At 39.9% G+C, this 16706-nt stretch overlaps 1 protein-coding gene across 1 annotated transcript in view; it reads left to right on the top strand.

Annotated features, from left to right (window-relative positions):
• dnah7 (dynein, axonemal, heavy chain 7) overlaps positions 1–16706 on the top strand; it is a 160696-nt gene that overhangs the window by 21971 nt on the left and 122019 nt on the right. The window contains exons 20-24 of the mRNA XM_072686501.1: positions 6790–6983; positions 12992–13190; positions 14599–14739; positions 15414–15626; positions 16219–16328. Of these exons, the coding sequence (XP_072542602.1) occupies positions 6790–6983; positions 12992–13190; positions 14599–14739; positions 15414–15626; positions 16219–16328 (857 nt within the window). The remainder of the gene's footprint in view (positions 1–6789; positions 6984–12991; positions 13191–14598; positions 14740–15413; positions 15627–16218; positions 16329–16706) is intronic.

Here is a 16706-nt window from a genome sequence, read left to right as displayed (position 1 = left end):
TAAAAACGGAAGGTCAGAAGTTTACAAACACGAGTGCTGTGTTTGTTAGTGATTTCTTTGAACTGTTTTATGAAATTAACACTGGGTAAAAAGGATGCATATAGTGTAAAGAATATAGTTGCCCCCACTATACATACTATAAATTCAGTGGTGCAGAAAGTTCCAAACTGTCTTTTAAAAAAATCAAGACCATGAGAGCACTTTAGGATCAATGCTTTTATGTAGGTGAAATACTAAAAATGGCTAGGCATATCAAACTTCTTCAAAGGAGGCTGAAAGGCCTTGGACTCCAGAGCAGTAACTTTCTATTAGTGATCATAATTGACTACAGTTTGACAATCCTAAATGGGTTGACCAACACACAGTGCAATGGGGAAGTCCAAGGAGCTCAGTGCGACTGCAGATTCCAAAATCATCAGTTAAAACAACTGTACACAAGTACAAATTATTGGGATGTGTAGCCACTTTGCAGATGTCTGTAAGAAGCCCCAGAGTGTCACAATCAGCTGAGATTTTCAGGAGCAACCTAAGAACCACTAAGGCACAGGCCTTCAGGCAATTTTTATCATGTACATCACCATGGACTGAAAGTAGCACCTGCTCCAAAATCTACACCTTCAAGCTTGCCTAAATAACATGGACAAAGTAAAATCTTTCAAGAGGAAAGATGAGACAAAAGTGTTGAGTAAAGATGAAGTATTCACTGTATCAACTGTGTAGCATGGTGGAGGTAGCATAATGCTCTGGGTAGAACTGGTACATTGTACATGCATGGAATAATATGGAAGACAGAGTACCTCTGAATTATTCGGCATAACCTCAAACCAGCAGCTAGACGTTTAAACTTTGGAACAGTTAAGTGTTTCAACATGGCTAAGACTCAAGCACATGTCAAAGGTGGTTGGGAACGCTTGTTGGTTAGGTTGCTAAGAGACATTTTACCAAATGTCATGAATGCATACTTTTGACACTGTATGTATAATTTTGACCACGTGTTGAAAATATGTATGTTGTGCCTCTGCTAAACTTCTAATTTTCCATTACACAATGGGCGTTGACCATTTTTGTTTATTTTGTATTGAGCTTCCGGTGTGATAGCAGTACCACTGCAGTACCACTGACACAGATTACAACCACAGCGATAATAAACATTCAAAAGGAGTAGTGTAATATGATCAGTTAGAGGGTGTCACAATAATGAAGAGGAGAATTTTGTTTGTGGGGCACCATAACTTCCATTCACTGCCTTCTAAAGGAGAGAACCTGCGTCTGTGCTTGAAGGCGCTACATTTAAAACATCCACCCAAACATCCATATGTTTTTACCATTTTGTAGAGGCGAAATCAACACCAGAACATCCTTACCAGAAAAATGGCTTGGTCATAAGGCTCTGGTGACTCATTGGGTGCTTGTGAGACTATCAGGTAAAACATTAGCCTGTGAGGTAATCTAGGTAGCTAAGAGCCTCATAAGTACCCGCCACATCTGCTTCCCCGGAGCTTAATAACCGAGTCTCCCCTCCACAAAATGGCAATGCTGCGCCTGAGTGCTCGTTGGAAGGTTGTATATACCAGTAAATACAACTTTAATCCGTTCAGATGATTGTCGAATGATCCGCTCACTAAAAACAACAACATTGAGACACAAACACTGCAAAATATCAAATGAAATAAATTAGTCAGCTGAACATTAGAGTGCAAACAAAAAAAGTGAACTTAAACACATACGGATAAAGTAAAAGGTCGCCAAATGCACTACATCATGTAAACTTGTGTATTATGTAGAATTCAGAGTTTCCCACTTGACTTCGAGGGCAATATGGGGTAATTCCCAATCTCCAATCCCACTCAAACGGAGCATAAGAGACATATGGATGTTTGGGTGAATGTTTTCAATTTAGTGCCTCCAACTTTAGACTCAGGTTCTTTTCTCCTTTGAATATGCTGTCCCACAGTACTCCAGTACGTCTTTTTGTGTTGGAAAGCTAACTTAGCTCTGCTCTATATAGCTCTAAATAACGTTATATAGCCCTTTTTATTATTTATTTTTTTATTTATTAGTTTGTTTTTATTAACATCATGAGCATATATACTTAATCACAGTCTGGGTAGAAGTACACTATGTTATGACAACAAAGCCATCACTTGGGCTATTGATTATACCTGCGTGGAGCTGGGTGTTTTAATTAGCCTTACTTTACTGCCTCAGACACACGTACACCACTGTTTCTCTCCAGACTCTTTAGGGTGCAGTTGCTATCCTCGACTGCTATGAAATGAGACACATCGATATCCTATCTGCTGTCATTCTCCCCAAAAAAGAAAAACGCCACAGGCATCGGCATCAAATAGAAATTATAGATTTTGTCTGGGGGACTCAACCCTGGCGCATCACAGAGAAAATGAGATCACCACAGAGGAAAGGGGCTTACAGAAAAATGTGTGAGTCTGTTTTTGAGTAGCTGTTCGATTACATTTTGCCGAAGCCCTCAGACCAACTGTAGCAGCTTATACTTCAATCAGGTTGCTTCCTTTCTTCAGCAAATAATGAAATAGGCAAGAAAATGCATAGATGCGGAAAAAAACAAAAAAAAAAACAGGCGAGACTCTGGAGACAGGTTTGGCTGCATCTGTTAAAGGACAACCTTGACAGTTTGATTTGACTGCATACATAGTACAAGCTGGAATTCTCAAGCTGGAGCGAGACAGTCCAGTAACTCCCAATATCGACATCACCACATGGTGTCTCTCTTCACCCACCGCTCACCCACTGCTCACCCGCCTCAGTGTCTCAGCAACGCTCTTCCCTTTTGACGAGTAAAGAGATAAAAACGGCTGCTGAATGATTTCAAAAACACAAGCTATTTAATTAAGCTTTGCATCTCTTTGTGATCCCCTCCTCTCCTCAACCAAAAGCTGCTCTCATATAGGTGTCAGAAAGTAAAAACGCTGCACCTCCAGCACCAGCATGACGGCCGTACCTGCCTCAGCTTCAAAGAGAAGCTGGTTAAACGAGCAAGAGTACAACCGACGGGGGGTAGGGGGTGGTTGAGGGAGAGAAGAAGACAGCAGGATTGCGAGAGAAAGGCCTTCTGCAGATGTTTGTGAAAAGTCAACTTTTCTTGTTAAAATGTTCACAGTTTCTCCCAGTTGTAGGTGATCAGGCAAGGCGTGTTGGGTGTCCAAACTTTGGTTATGTACACTAGCAAGTAGGGTTTAAATGTCTACTTTTCATAAGAAAAAAGGGCAGGGTCTTACTGGACTTTGTGGAAGATGCATCACCACAGGGTTTTATAAAATAAAAAGTTGAATAAAAAAAAAAAATCCTAAACTTAACTTTCTAAACTTAAGCATCCTGCCATGGTGAGGGTTTTAGCTATTGTTTGGCTTTTTTCCTCCTTTTTCTCCCAATTTGGTACTGTCAATTAACGGGTCTCCAGCTCCACTTTTAACAGACGCCTGTGCCGGCCAACATCGTTTCAAGAGTAGTGAGGGGAGAGAGCTCCATTTACCCACCAAGACCAATGCTCTCTCAAGCTGCTAATGGCAAAATGGCATCACTCAGGATACAAACTCCCCATCCCTGGGCCATAGTGGTAGCGCATTAGACCACTGAGCCATGTTTTAGCTATTGTTAGCCCAAAAAGTGGCAAAAAGTGGCAAAGTAAATAGCATTAGTTGCTTAGCAGTGATTAGAGGACAAGGAAATAAGACCGGGCTTGGGAACAGCCAATTTATGATCCTAGAGCTGTGTAAACCCCCCTAAAGACACCAGGCCTCGCTTGTATTGCTTTAATATCAGTGTTATAATATAGTAATTTCTCACAAGGATTGCTAACTGTCATTTTACACTTTTTTAATGCCTGGTGATCCTTTTTTATAGGTTCCTTCATAGTTCTCTCTGAGCTAGTCACATTGCAAGATTAGAACTATAGTATATATATATTTTTTTGTTTTGTTACCTCACAACCTGGAATTAAAATGAATTATTTGGGAGTTTGCATTATTTCATTTACAGAACATGCCATCATTTTGAACATATGCTTTTTAAAAAAAAAATAAAAAACAAAATAGGACAAAATAAGTGTGCATTACTACCCCCTTAAAGTCAGTACTTTGTAGAGCCACCTTTGGTGACAATTACAGCTGCAAGTCGCTTTGGAGAAGTCTTTATGAGCTTGCCACATCTTTTGCTTATTCCTCAAGGCAAAACTGCTCATGCTCTTTCAAGTTAGATGGTTTCCACTGGTGAACAGCAATCTTTAAGTCTGACAGATGACCTTTGGTCTCTCTTGGCAGGTCTGTTGTGGTACCATGTTCTTTCCATTTGATGATAATGAATTTGATGGTGCTCTGGGGGATCATCAGAGATTTGGATATTTTTTATAACCCACCCTGACTTGTACTTATCTACAACTTTGTCCTTTACTAGTTTGGAGATCGCCTTGGTCTTTATGGTGTTTGGTTAGTGGTGCCTCTTGCTTAATGGTGTTGCAGCTTTTGGGGCCTTTCAATGTGTGCATATACTGACAGATCATGTGACACATATTGCACACAGATGTTTCATTTTCACTTCATTTTACTAAGCATGCGACTACTGAAGGTAATTGATTGCATTCATAGCAAACGAGGTGAATACATATGCACATGCCAATTTTCGTTTTTTTTATTTAAGATATATTTTTCTCATTTTACTTCACAACCAAGGTTGTAATGTAACAAAATAGGTAAAAAGAGGGGTTAAATCTTTTTGCTAGGCATTGTAGCTGTGGTATAATAAAGGTTAGCCTGTAACAAGAATGACTCACTGCCAGAAAGGTCTATTGGTATAGCACAAGCTGCCATTTTTTGATATGTGGTAGTTACATTAGCCTCCTATTGCTGTTACATAACCAAAGAAGCAAACTTTTCATGTAGTTTAACTACTTTTATCACTTTTTTGGCTGAACTACTCCTTCAAACCAGTTTAAAGCTATCTCGGATGTCATTACCCTCAGCATAATTAGTGTATAATTACAATAGCCCTTGATATCGCAGCCTAAAGAAATGTCAGCGGCGTACCAATGAGCACGCTCTGCGGCTTTGTCTGTCCACGGTGAATCGTGGGCGATAATTTGATTTCTTCATTTAACGTGAGTGGGGCATTAATCTCTTTATGTTGTAGGCAGCTGCTCGCTCCGATCCGCAGCAATGTCCTGCGACTCCGGGTAATAAAAATGGCCCTTCTAATCTCGCTTCTCCACGCTCTCTTCCATTAGAGTCACCCAATGGCTTCTTTTCACGCTTTATAAAAGGTGATTTGGAGGAAGCTTTGGCGAGCGCCACTGTCATCACCGCCCCTTCATTACCCACGCTAAGACTCCCCCTTTCAGAAACCATGTTTTTTTATATATATATTGTTGTTGTTGATTTTTTCCCCTCTGCCATGTGTTCCAAAAACGATCTTCGACACTTCAACTCCAGTCACCGTGGGTAATAGAAAATCAATAGCAATCAGAAATGGAGGGAAGGAGGGGGGCGCAGTGATTATCTTCTAGACTTTGGTGAAAAGCATCTGCGTGAAGGAAAGACAGGAAAGGAAGGAGCATTTCTAATCGTTTCCTCTGTCTCCGATGATGGGCAGACCTTTGACTCAACCCTTTGGAGGGAGGTTGAAAAGCAGCAGATTGAATTAGTTATCGGTGTTGTGCGAGACACCTCCACAACACAACCTCTTTTCTTCTTTTTTTGGAACTTAAAAGCAGCGGATTTGACATGACTGTGTTTTTGAAATGAAAGCTCCCATCTGTGTCGATCCTCCACAGGCCTTTTTTCATCTCTTGGTAATTTGTCTGAACTGCTGGGGCTCGATAGTTGAAAGAGCTACAGTAGAAACACCAAACCTTTTCTGAGTGTCTGCTTGTGCCTTGGGTTGAAAGTGTTTTCTCCCCCAGCTGCAGTAACTAAACTTTATACCTAAGCTTTTTTTCACATTACAAAAGGTCAGTGCATAATTGCGGCAGTACTGCAATGGTCGGCTGATATGGTTTCTCAGTGTTTTAGATAAAAATGCATTTCTAGAATTAAGCCTGTTTTTGCTGTATTCTTAAAGTGGTCCCAGATAGCAAACAAGTTGTGGCCCAGTTCTGGCCCATACTTGTACTTTTGTCTGGCCCACATACTGCAGTGGAATGAGGGTGATGACTTCGACTGAACCTGGGAGCCAGAACACAGCCACAGCTGGCCACAGTTGGACTAGTTTTACCCCAAAAAACCCCAGAAATTTCACACAGTACATTCCATGTGGGCCACTCGTAACAGCGCGGCACACACTAACATTCCACCACCCAAATAATACCTGACCACAAAAGAACAGGGTGAAAGGAGGCTAACAAAGTATGAAGAGAAACAGGTGGATTACAATCTGTAATTATAGAACTACAAAGTGCTCCTAAATGGCCAGACCAATCAACAAGCTAAACCATTAAAATGTATTTTATATCTATATGTAATCAATAATATTTGTCATATTTTAAATTAGGTTTGGTTACATTCCTATACACAAGACCCCTAGAAGTACCACTAGGACAGAATGGTAAAAAATCTAAAAGTGCAAAACCACAGTTTACAGTCATTTTAAAACAAACACAAAAATGATGTCCATTGGACATTTAAAACATGCATATTTCAGTAAGATATGAATAAGAGATTATTGTTTTTTTATGTTTTGTTATTGTCAGCCATTACTGCACGGTTTTAGGCATAACACATGTTCTTTTATCTTTTTTATCTTTTGTGTCTTTGGTCCTAGGACAAGCACGTCTTGGCAGTGGTGGCCATAGAAAAGATGCTGGAGAAGCTGAAGAAAAGCAATGAGTTACTGGAGCTCATTCTGAAGGGCCTGAATGAGTACCTGGAGAAGAAGAGACTCTTCTTCCCCCGTTTCTTCTTTCTGTCTAACGACGAACTGCTGGAGATCCTTTCAGAGACTAAAGATCCAACCAGGTACAGCAGTGGAGCCATAGACAACCCACACATCAAGCTTTCCAGAGATACGAGGGGTGTTATAGTTTAAGAATTTCATATGATAACCTAGTCCCAAAATATCACAGTTTTACAGGATCATGGCAATCAGTCAAGAAGGTGGAAACACACAAGAAGGTGGAAACTTTATTGCAGAAGTGAAAAAAGCATTTGGGTAACCCAAATAATGTGGGTACCTCAAGATAATTAAGCTCTCAGATACCTTTTTCTCTGACCTTAATGAGCATGTTAAGGCAATGGCCTAACAGGCTAATTCCAGCTTTTTTAAACTCTGACCCCTGATACCTTGTCCCAACAATTAGCAGTCATTGGCCCCTTTAAGCAGCTGTCCAGCACTCAGAACGTAAAAAAGCAGGAAAATACTATAAGAAGCAAAGCATTTTCAGGTAGCTCCGTTTCCAGCATATTCCCTCATTTCGTAATATAATTTAAAAGATGCAGTTAATATTGCAGTTAAAAGCAACAGTAAAGGTCAAGTTGAGGTCTGGAAATCCAAGAAAACTTTTTAGCAATTTACTTTTTAGCTAAACGTTTTAGGAGGAGCGCAGCAAAATTTTATGGGGGGGTTATACAGCGGGACAGGATCCACTGGGAAGGCAAAAGCAGCCAAACTCAAATGGACTCACGTCAGCGGCAAGAAACAACAGGGGGCATCTCAGCACATGGGGGAGAGAAAAGAAGGGGAAAAAAATGAAGAAGTGTTTAGGAGTTTGAGGAGACTGTTGAAAGGCCCTTAAAGGAAGTAGATTAGAGAGACAGCAGTACTGATCAGAAACCTGTAAACAGAGCAGTACAGCAATATAGTCCAAACATGTGAGTATGCATACGAGCTACATCAGCAAGTCCCGAACATCAATAGGAAGTTTAGTCCACAGTTTACTTGTGTTCATTAACAGCATGTCTTACCTAAGATCAGAACTGTAGCAGCAGTCAGCATTAGGGTCCTCAGATTGGAACACGGGAAGAAAAACTTGATCAGGAAATTCCTAGTGATATTACTAACCAGAAATATATTATGTGTTTAAAAACAGGCATTGACTGTAGAGCCAATCCACCCCAGTTTAATTTATGTTCTGCCTGTTTGAAAAATTGATTCATTACTGCTTTTTAAACAGTGATTAAAAAGCAGAGCAGTGAGTGTGAAGTCCTGGACTTCCGACAGTAGAAGTGGTTCCAGCCATTATTTCCTATTTTCACAGCACGAGTCAACATTGCTTTTCATTGCAGTGATATCTGTCCAAACCGGTGTACCATTTCTTGCAGGTTATTTACAGAATTATAAAAGGTGATGCAAGGCTGGGGCAATTTGACATGCCCCACTGCAAACTTAACTTGGGAGATGGTGTAACTGGCTGGGTGAAGCCCAGCATGGCAAAGTTGGCCGGAGTGTTTGACAGGTGGGCGACTAGTCTAGGGACTGTTTGCTTTTCATCATCTCCTGTGAGACCCCATCATTAATGGGAGCGTATATTCAGCCTCAGACAGACCTTTTGCTTATTTACATGGCAGGAAAACTGAATGTGGAGCTCTGAAAGAGATCCTAATAGGTGAGACTGAACTTAAGCAACAGAATTGCCAGACTGTGTGGATGTGTGGACTATGAACCATGTTGATGTAGCCAGTATTTTTTCTTTTTTGCCTTAGTCAAGCTGAGGTGGGAGAGTGTTACATAACAAGACTGTGTGCTTATGGAAGCTGCAAATTTGTGTTTTTCCTGAAATCTGTTTTTTAAGACAAGGTTTATGCACTGTAGTTTTGACTCTGTGTAGACATTACATAACATGAAAAAATGAAAGAGCACCATGCAAAGGTTTGGGCACACCTCTCTGACCTTATTTAGCTTATTAGTGCAATAGTGCAAATCAACAGCCATTGACTGCCTAGCAGCTGCCTAGCACTCTGAGAATTAAAATAATAGATGCCCACAATGCAGGAGAAGTCTTTAGAAGATAGCAAAGTATTTTAGGTACTCGTTTTCTCAGTTCATAGTGTATTTAGGAAATGGCAGATAAAAGTAACAGTGGAGGTTAAGTTGAGGTCTGGAATACCAAGATAACTTTAGAAGGGAGCTGATCATAGGAATGCTGGAAAGAGAAAATCATACCCCAGTTTGCATGCATAACACAAACGCAGGCTTGATGGTGTTTTAGCGGACTCTGGGGTGGTGATGCACTATTGTACTGTGAATTCACACTTGCACTAATATGGAGCTTCTTGGAAAACCTTTTATCCTTGCTAAGCCTGACAGATGATGATGAAACATTGAACCACATCTGAACAAAGTTTTGACTTATTTGGCATGCCTGCTAAAAGTTTACTTAGCATTCAGTATAATGAAAAACAGTATAAGGATTTGATCTATACCAAGATAAATGTCCAATTCACCAGCTCCCTACACTTATATACAGTGGTGCATCCTTCTTCCCCATTCAAAGAGAAGAGTGTTGTACCACTCAGGTCTCGGCCCCATCACTGGACCCCCAATTTGGATCCTCTGCAATTCCTTTAGACATGCATGGCCAGGATTCTAAGACATCATGATTGACCTTGCTCTCTCTGGCTGGATTAGATGGCTCTGTCTCTCTCCCATCACTCTGCGTGATGCTAGCTGATGTAACAGAGCTGGTAGTGGCCATGTTGAGCTGTCCAGAGATGTTACGTTAGCGGGTGGAAAAGATACAAGGTGGAAGCACATGCTATCCTTCAACCTCCCAGCTTGAAAGCATCATGTGTGATAGGGGATGACCCACCTAGTGGAAGTTCTGGACACTTCCACCTCAGCCTCTGTATCTCAATCAGATTTCCTTCACATGTCAAATCACCTCCTGTTCATCTTGTTGACTTTTTCTATGTTGGCATGGTTCCTAATTTCCAAATGTTTCTGTATAAATGAAATGAACTTGTCCATTTTCAGTTCCTCTTCTGACTGCCAGACTGTGTGTTGTCAACTTTCTTTAGAGAAGTGCTCAGAAGCTGTTGAGTCCCAATTGAACATGACTGGAATATGGAGCATAATTTCTAAGATATTGGCATAAGTATCATAAGGAGGTAACATTCACTCCAAGCAATGGTCAGGGCCAGGACACCTTTGGCTAGCCTATTTGTTGACTATTTTCCATACAGGAGTAGACCATCTACATTTCAAAAACTACATGACAAGAGCACTCTTTTGGACAGCTTTCAATGATTACAGAAATACACCCCCCCTGCCCTGTGACCAAAGGCAGGTGTGGTAGAAGAGGCAACTTTGAGGCATGCTCTTAGCCTCAAAGTTAAGTTATTGCATAAGTAAAAACAGTGCTATTCAGTGTAATCATGAAGGGTCAGAAATAAAACATCTATACGCTCTTGATTTTCTTCTGTATTAAGCTTGAATAGGGGCACCAGTCCCCAGACCACTCACCAGTGTTTGTAAAGCTTTGTAAACACACAGTCACGGAACTCAATCTGTATTTCTCTGAGCTGAAGTAGCCTCCTATATTACCATGAGATGACCCACCAATTGGTCCTAAAGGCGCCGCTGGTCAGACCTTACAGAAAGCGGGGTTTATTTTTCAACAGTCCAAATTTTTGAAGGCATATCTTGAAGCGCTGCCAAGAAGATATTAAAAGTTACCCGGGCCGTTCTGCCTACGCTGACGGCGAGTTAAGCGAAAACCGATTTCTCCGCTGCCCATGCCGCGAGTCCTCAGCAGGACCAGAGGAGCAAGGACATGTAAAAAGCAATTTAGCGGTGCCCGGCCTTGGAAAACTCATTTTGAGCCTCTGAAAATCCTGTACTTACTGTGGGAATTTAATTATAGAATCTCTTCTTCTCCCTATGACATTCTGGCCTACTTCCTCTGCTGCGGCTCCCCTGAGCAAGGCCTTGGCTGATAAGCAAGCCTTGTCTTATTTCACCCAAGATATTTGTTTAATAATGAATGCGTGTGCAGACAAAGGGACTTTTTGCCTCCGCAAATCTTGTATTCGCTTGGTTAAGCCTGTCTCTCTCTCTCTCTCTCTCTCTCTTTCTTTTCTTTCTAGGGCTCTCTCTCTCTCTTGATTGTGCTCTTTTTCTTGCTCATTCATATCTGGCTCTCGCTCTCGCGTGTGCACACACACACACACTCACGTTATCCCTTTGTCCTCCCCACTGTCATTGCATCTGAGAATTCTGGCGGATTCGTGCATCCATTCCTGAGCTTTTCGGAGAGCCGAATTTCGAAAAGTACCTCACAGCACAGCTCATTATGCAGACGCGTGGGTTAGAATCCATCAGACTAAAGGAGCCAAGCCAGGTTAAATGAGGAAAGAATTTGATGAGGACACTGAGACTACAGTTCTCTAAAGAAGGATAGATAGGCGCACAGCACCTGACGGAAAACGCTCGCTTTTCCTAAGGGAGGTGGAAAAGTTTCACCAAGTTGCGTTTACTGATGGATCGCCAAATGTTTTTGTAGAACTCAGAAAGTTCTACACATCTTTTCTTCCTTCTTCGAGTCTTCGTATTCCCCTCCTGAAAAAAAATAAACCCAGAGCATGTGAAAGATATTCAAGATCCCATAACCTACATTTTTCCCATTTCCACGTTCCATGTGTAGGATGTGAATCATCAGGCTTTTTTGTTATGATTTCTTTGGTAATGGTACATGCAAATGAGTTCTATTCTGATAGGCTAGACTGTATTGTGTATCGTGTTTCATTCAGAGTGAAATCCAGACTGAAACGCCGCTTATAACATAACATGAATGGGTGGAGCTGAACTGCTGTATGCAGAAAGGGCAGGGCTAAACTGCTGTAGGCTTAACAGTCAGAGCTTTTACACATTGTTTTGTGACGTCACATCCACAAGGAATTCAAAATAGGCTGTACTTGCAGCCTAGTTTCCAAATATAAGAAATTAAATGGACTAGCAACTCTTTCATTTCAGAAAGTTGAGGAAAACTCAGTTTGGTCCATTTAAGAACAAGATCCTCTTTGTTATCCATTATGACTTTGTCAGTTTGGCAGGAAACATGCAGAAGGCAGTTAGATATGCCAAATTATTTTGTATATGCGATATGTAAATATCGCTGCTGTCCAATGGAAAACATGTATCTCCATTTTGTCTGTTTTTAGTTTTCTCCATCCTTTGAACCCTGTATCTGCTCCGTACCCTGTGTAAAAAAATCTGGATAAATGGACCATTAGAAATGCTCCAGATTGACTTGGAATACAATATTTTTACGTAGACTTCCACTGAAAGTTAAGAAGGTTTTTCCTCCTCCTGTAAAATCGCTGTTTTGGAGATACATGTTTTTCTTTTGGAGCAATGATATACACAAACAGTATATTAATTATTTGTTCATTTGTTTTCGTAATACTTAGTTAATCTCTTATTCAATTAATGATAATGTGTTGAAACCCCCTAAAGCCTTTTACGTAGATGTGCTGTATAGAAAATATAAATTCTTAAAATCTTAATTAGTTTTTTCAGGTTTCAGTAGATCATTTTACATCTCCTCACACAGTGCTCTAGGTCACATTGGGTCTTATTATAGAGAAAGCTGAGAGTTCTGAACATTTTGATACATTTTGATGTGAATGGCTTTAAACGCCTTTCATTTAAGAATATATACCCAAAAAATGTATTGCAAACTGATTGAATGCTAATTGTAAAGGTTTGAGGAGTTTGAGTATTTATAGAGCTTATAATTTGCATCACTTGACCAAACAATGATTGTGAACAAGCCATAGTCCTGATAAGCTAATTAAGGTTTGAGGTCAAAGTTGCCTGACTGCTCCAAAACTGTACAAAACAAAAAACAATCACTAAAAAACACTAATCTCAGTTAAACTGTTGTGGTTGGTTATGCAGCGTAGCTGAATTTTTACTGTTCCTAGCACATGAAAGTGAACCTCAGGGAAAAAAAGGAAAATACAGGACATATGTAGGATATTGACAGCAGCATAAAGGCTAAGAACCATTGATCTTTTGTGTTCTCCAGGGTGCAGCCCCACCTGAAGAAGTGCTTCGAGGGCATAGCCAGTGTGGTGTTCACAGACGTGCTGGACATCACCCACATAAAGAGCAGCGAGGGCGAGGTAGTAAGCCTTCTGGAAACCATCTCCACCTCCAAAGCTCGTGGTCAAGTGGAGAAGTGGCTTCTGGAGCTGGAGTGTGGCATGCTCAAATCCTTACACAAGGTACCAGATTTTACCCTGCGCAGGCAGTGCTTCAGAGCAGTTTAATTTAGGATCAATTTAGAAAGTCGCCTTCGAAGGAGTAAAGGCACTGCTGCGCACAAAAAGGTCCCCATAAATCAGCACGCTGAGTACAGTCAGTTAGATGGGTTGAAGAACTGGTGGAAGTGTAGAAGTTAATTAGGTGTCTTTGTTCAGAGTCATTCCTCGGCGCGTGAACCTTAAGTGCTTAAATTTCTCACTTTTTGCCAGCGTTTCAACATCTTTTCAAAGAACTGTGTTCAGTCTACTTTGAAACACAATACTTTCAATTAACCTATCCGTACTCCATGTTCTTTTGTATCTGGTTGGACAAGCTTTACAGAACATTGGCAATAATATATATTTTAGCCTAATTGAAGCACAGTTCTTTGTCAAAACTCAGTGTTTTTGTCAAAATATCCAGTTTTATAATGCAGTATTTATTTAAAATTTTTAAATAAATTTTTGGTTCAGCATGCACATCAAAAGTCTATGGACGCCCATTCCTGCAACTTATATTTTTAAACCAATCCAGTACCTAATTATTATTTTTTCAATATTAAGTAAAATGCTGTGTCATTATTTTGAGATACTCTCATTATTTAGAAATACGAGTCATTTTAGATATTAAAGTTATTTTGATATGATTCCTTGATATTTTGAGCATTTCTCTTAATTTGGAAATTCTTTTTTGTTAGTTTGTGATGCTGTATACTTTTTGTTTTTTATTGGTGGGAATGGGCTTCCAAAAAAGTCACCCTGTTGATGCCATTACGTTCGAAAATGCTAAATATTAATAATATTTAAACATGACTTTTATTTCTCATCAAACTATAAAAGTTTAGTAGAAACCTAATAAAATGATTTTTAAATTGCAGCAGATTGTGAGAGATTGGGGTATAATTTGAGAAAACATTAATATTTACACTGTAGAGCAAAAGCATCTGTAATAGCCAACTGTCCCAACTCCAGTTTTAGTTTCCAGCTTGAAGCATTGAGCATTTAGATAAGTTGTATTGCCACTTTTTGTTAGCACTGCTACTGTGGTTGAAGTAACATGTCTTCAGCTGTCGCAGTCTGCTCTGTGTGTATGTGTTGTTATTGATGCATTGGTCATTATGCACACTGCCCTCTTTTCCTACACGATAGATGTCGCCACATGCTCACAAACTTGAGCAAAACAAACAAAAAAAAAACCACACATGACAAATGACCTTTTCTAACTTCTACTCTGAACCCCTTTTTTCTATTTCTAGATTTTTAACAGTGTAAAAATGCAGCAATGGTTTGAAGTTAACTGCAAACAATATTTTCCCAATATTTAATCTTGTTTCAAAGTTTTCTTAAGGACATTTCAAAATGCATTTTACTGGTGGTGTGTGCTGTGTAGGTGATAGGTGAAGCAATCGATGCCTACCCTGAAGACCTGAGGATCAACTGGGTGCGAGCATGGCCGGGCCAGACGGTGCTGTGCGTCTCGCAGGTCTACTGGACCAAACACATTCACGAAGCTATTGCCCAGGGACCTCAAGTATGTGGCAATGTTTTTGTTAGCTAGCCTGATTGTTGCAACCAGTTGCTGCAGGTTAACTATTGCTCTAGTGTTAAAAAAATATATAGTGTATTTACATGTCCAAATGTTTGTGGACACCCCTTCAAATGAATGCATTAAGTTGAATGCACTTTAAGTTGCACCCATTGCTGACACAGATGTGCAAATGCACAGACACAGCACAGCACAACTCATATTTACCATAATTCTGATTGCTGTATTCATATTTTCCTTGTCCACATTAAGTTGGGCAGAAGTTTCCATAAGGCATTATGTGCAGATGATTGAATTTTTTAAATATATTTTTTTCATTATTTTTAAATGGTATCATTTAAAAAGGGAAATCCTATAAAAGTAGTATATATCAAAATTCAATCAAAATCTAATTTTACAGACAAACATTTAAATAAAACACTGTCTGGGTTTTTTAGAAACACAAGTGGCCTTAAAGGGTAGAAGGGACAATGCTAAAGCAAACTGAAATGCCTGGGATACCACAAATAATCAGATGTTTTAGAAACTAGAAATGAAATTGTTCAGGTACATCAGACTACATGCATTAGCTTATTTCATTGCGTTGTTAGTGTCACAGTTCAGACTCTGGCTTAAGGGCTACAGTCTAAAGCAGTCCCATGATGTCTTTTCTCTTTCAGGCTCTTGAAGGTTACCTACATCAGAACAACACTCAGATAGATGACATAGTGGCGCTGGTGCGTGGGAAGCTATCCAAACAGAACAGAGTGACCCTGGGAGCTCTGGTGGTGCTGGACGTTCACGCTCGAGATGTTCTGGCTTCGCTGGTCCAAAAGGGTGTGGACGATGAGAACAATTTTGAGTGGCTCAGCCAGCTTCGCTACTACTGGATTGTAAGTGTGCACATGTGTATGTGTATGTTTTTGCATGAAATGCCGGAGAGTTACACTACCCCTTCAAAAGTGTTGGGACACTTTTAGTGCTTTTCAGTGGTTTGGACCAGTTCAAAGTTAGCTGACTATTTCTGTCCAAACCTCTAATCATCTTTCCCCTCATAACATATTTAAGTCTATTAAAAACAAAGTTCATTCTCGGTTCTCAAGTCTTAAACATTCAGTAGCCGTGTCACATTCTCAAGACAACCTAATAAATTATTTCTCAGAAGTGCTATTCATAACACAGAAGTAATATCTTTTCAAATAAATAATGCAGAAGATATTTAAATTGACTTTAAAAGACATAGTTAAGAGATGATAATAAAATTACAATGAACAGAAGAATATTCATTTGAATAATCAACATTCTGCCACGTAGAGATAAACACTGAATTAACCATCTCCCCAAATCTGATCAAGTCAGTTCACATCTGTCACACAAAAATTGCTTTCCTCATTGTAGTAAATTAACCTAATGTTCATATCAACTTGTCTAAACCTATTAGTTTAACCATTTTCTCTTTTTGCCACCTCTCCCTTTCCTCTGCAGGAGAACCAGCTTCAGACCAAAATGATTAATGCTGGCCTGGCTTATGGCTATGAGTACCTTGGCAACACTCCACGCCTGGTCATCACTCCCCTCACTGATCGCTGCTACAGGTCAGGACAAACTTACATTTGCTGCCCCATTTGTGAATTAAAGTGAAATTCATCTCAAGAGCTAATAGATATGAAATAGCTTATTTAGCTTAATACCCTTTACTGGGACCTTCCTAAGCTATTCCACTGACGTTTATCTCTGAGAATAGTGGGGGAGCAAACCTACTAATTAGAATCAACAAATGGTAAATTATCTGACATAAGAATACAGCAAACGTAGATCACAGACAAGTGTGTGCCCAATACATTATATGGACATATGACTTGGGACACACCTTTAAATTACTGAATTCAGATTTTTCATTTAGTCCCATTGCCACAAGTGAATAAAATCAAGCATCTAGCCTTGCAGTCTGCCTTTACAGATGGTTGCAAATT

Source organism: Salminus brasiliensis, chromosome 8 (genome assembly GCF_030463535.1).
Source record: "Salminus brasiliensis chromosome 8, fSalBra1.hap2, whole genome shotgun sequence".
Classification (NCBI taxonomy): domain Eukaryota; kingdom Metazoa; phylum Chordata; class Actinopteri; order Characiformes; family Bryconidae; genus Salminus; species Salminus brasiliensis.
Note: the sequence above shows the minus strand (reverse complement) of the source record. Positions and strands in the feature narration are given on the sequence as shown.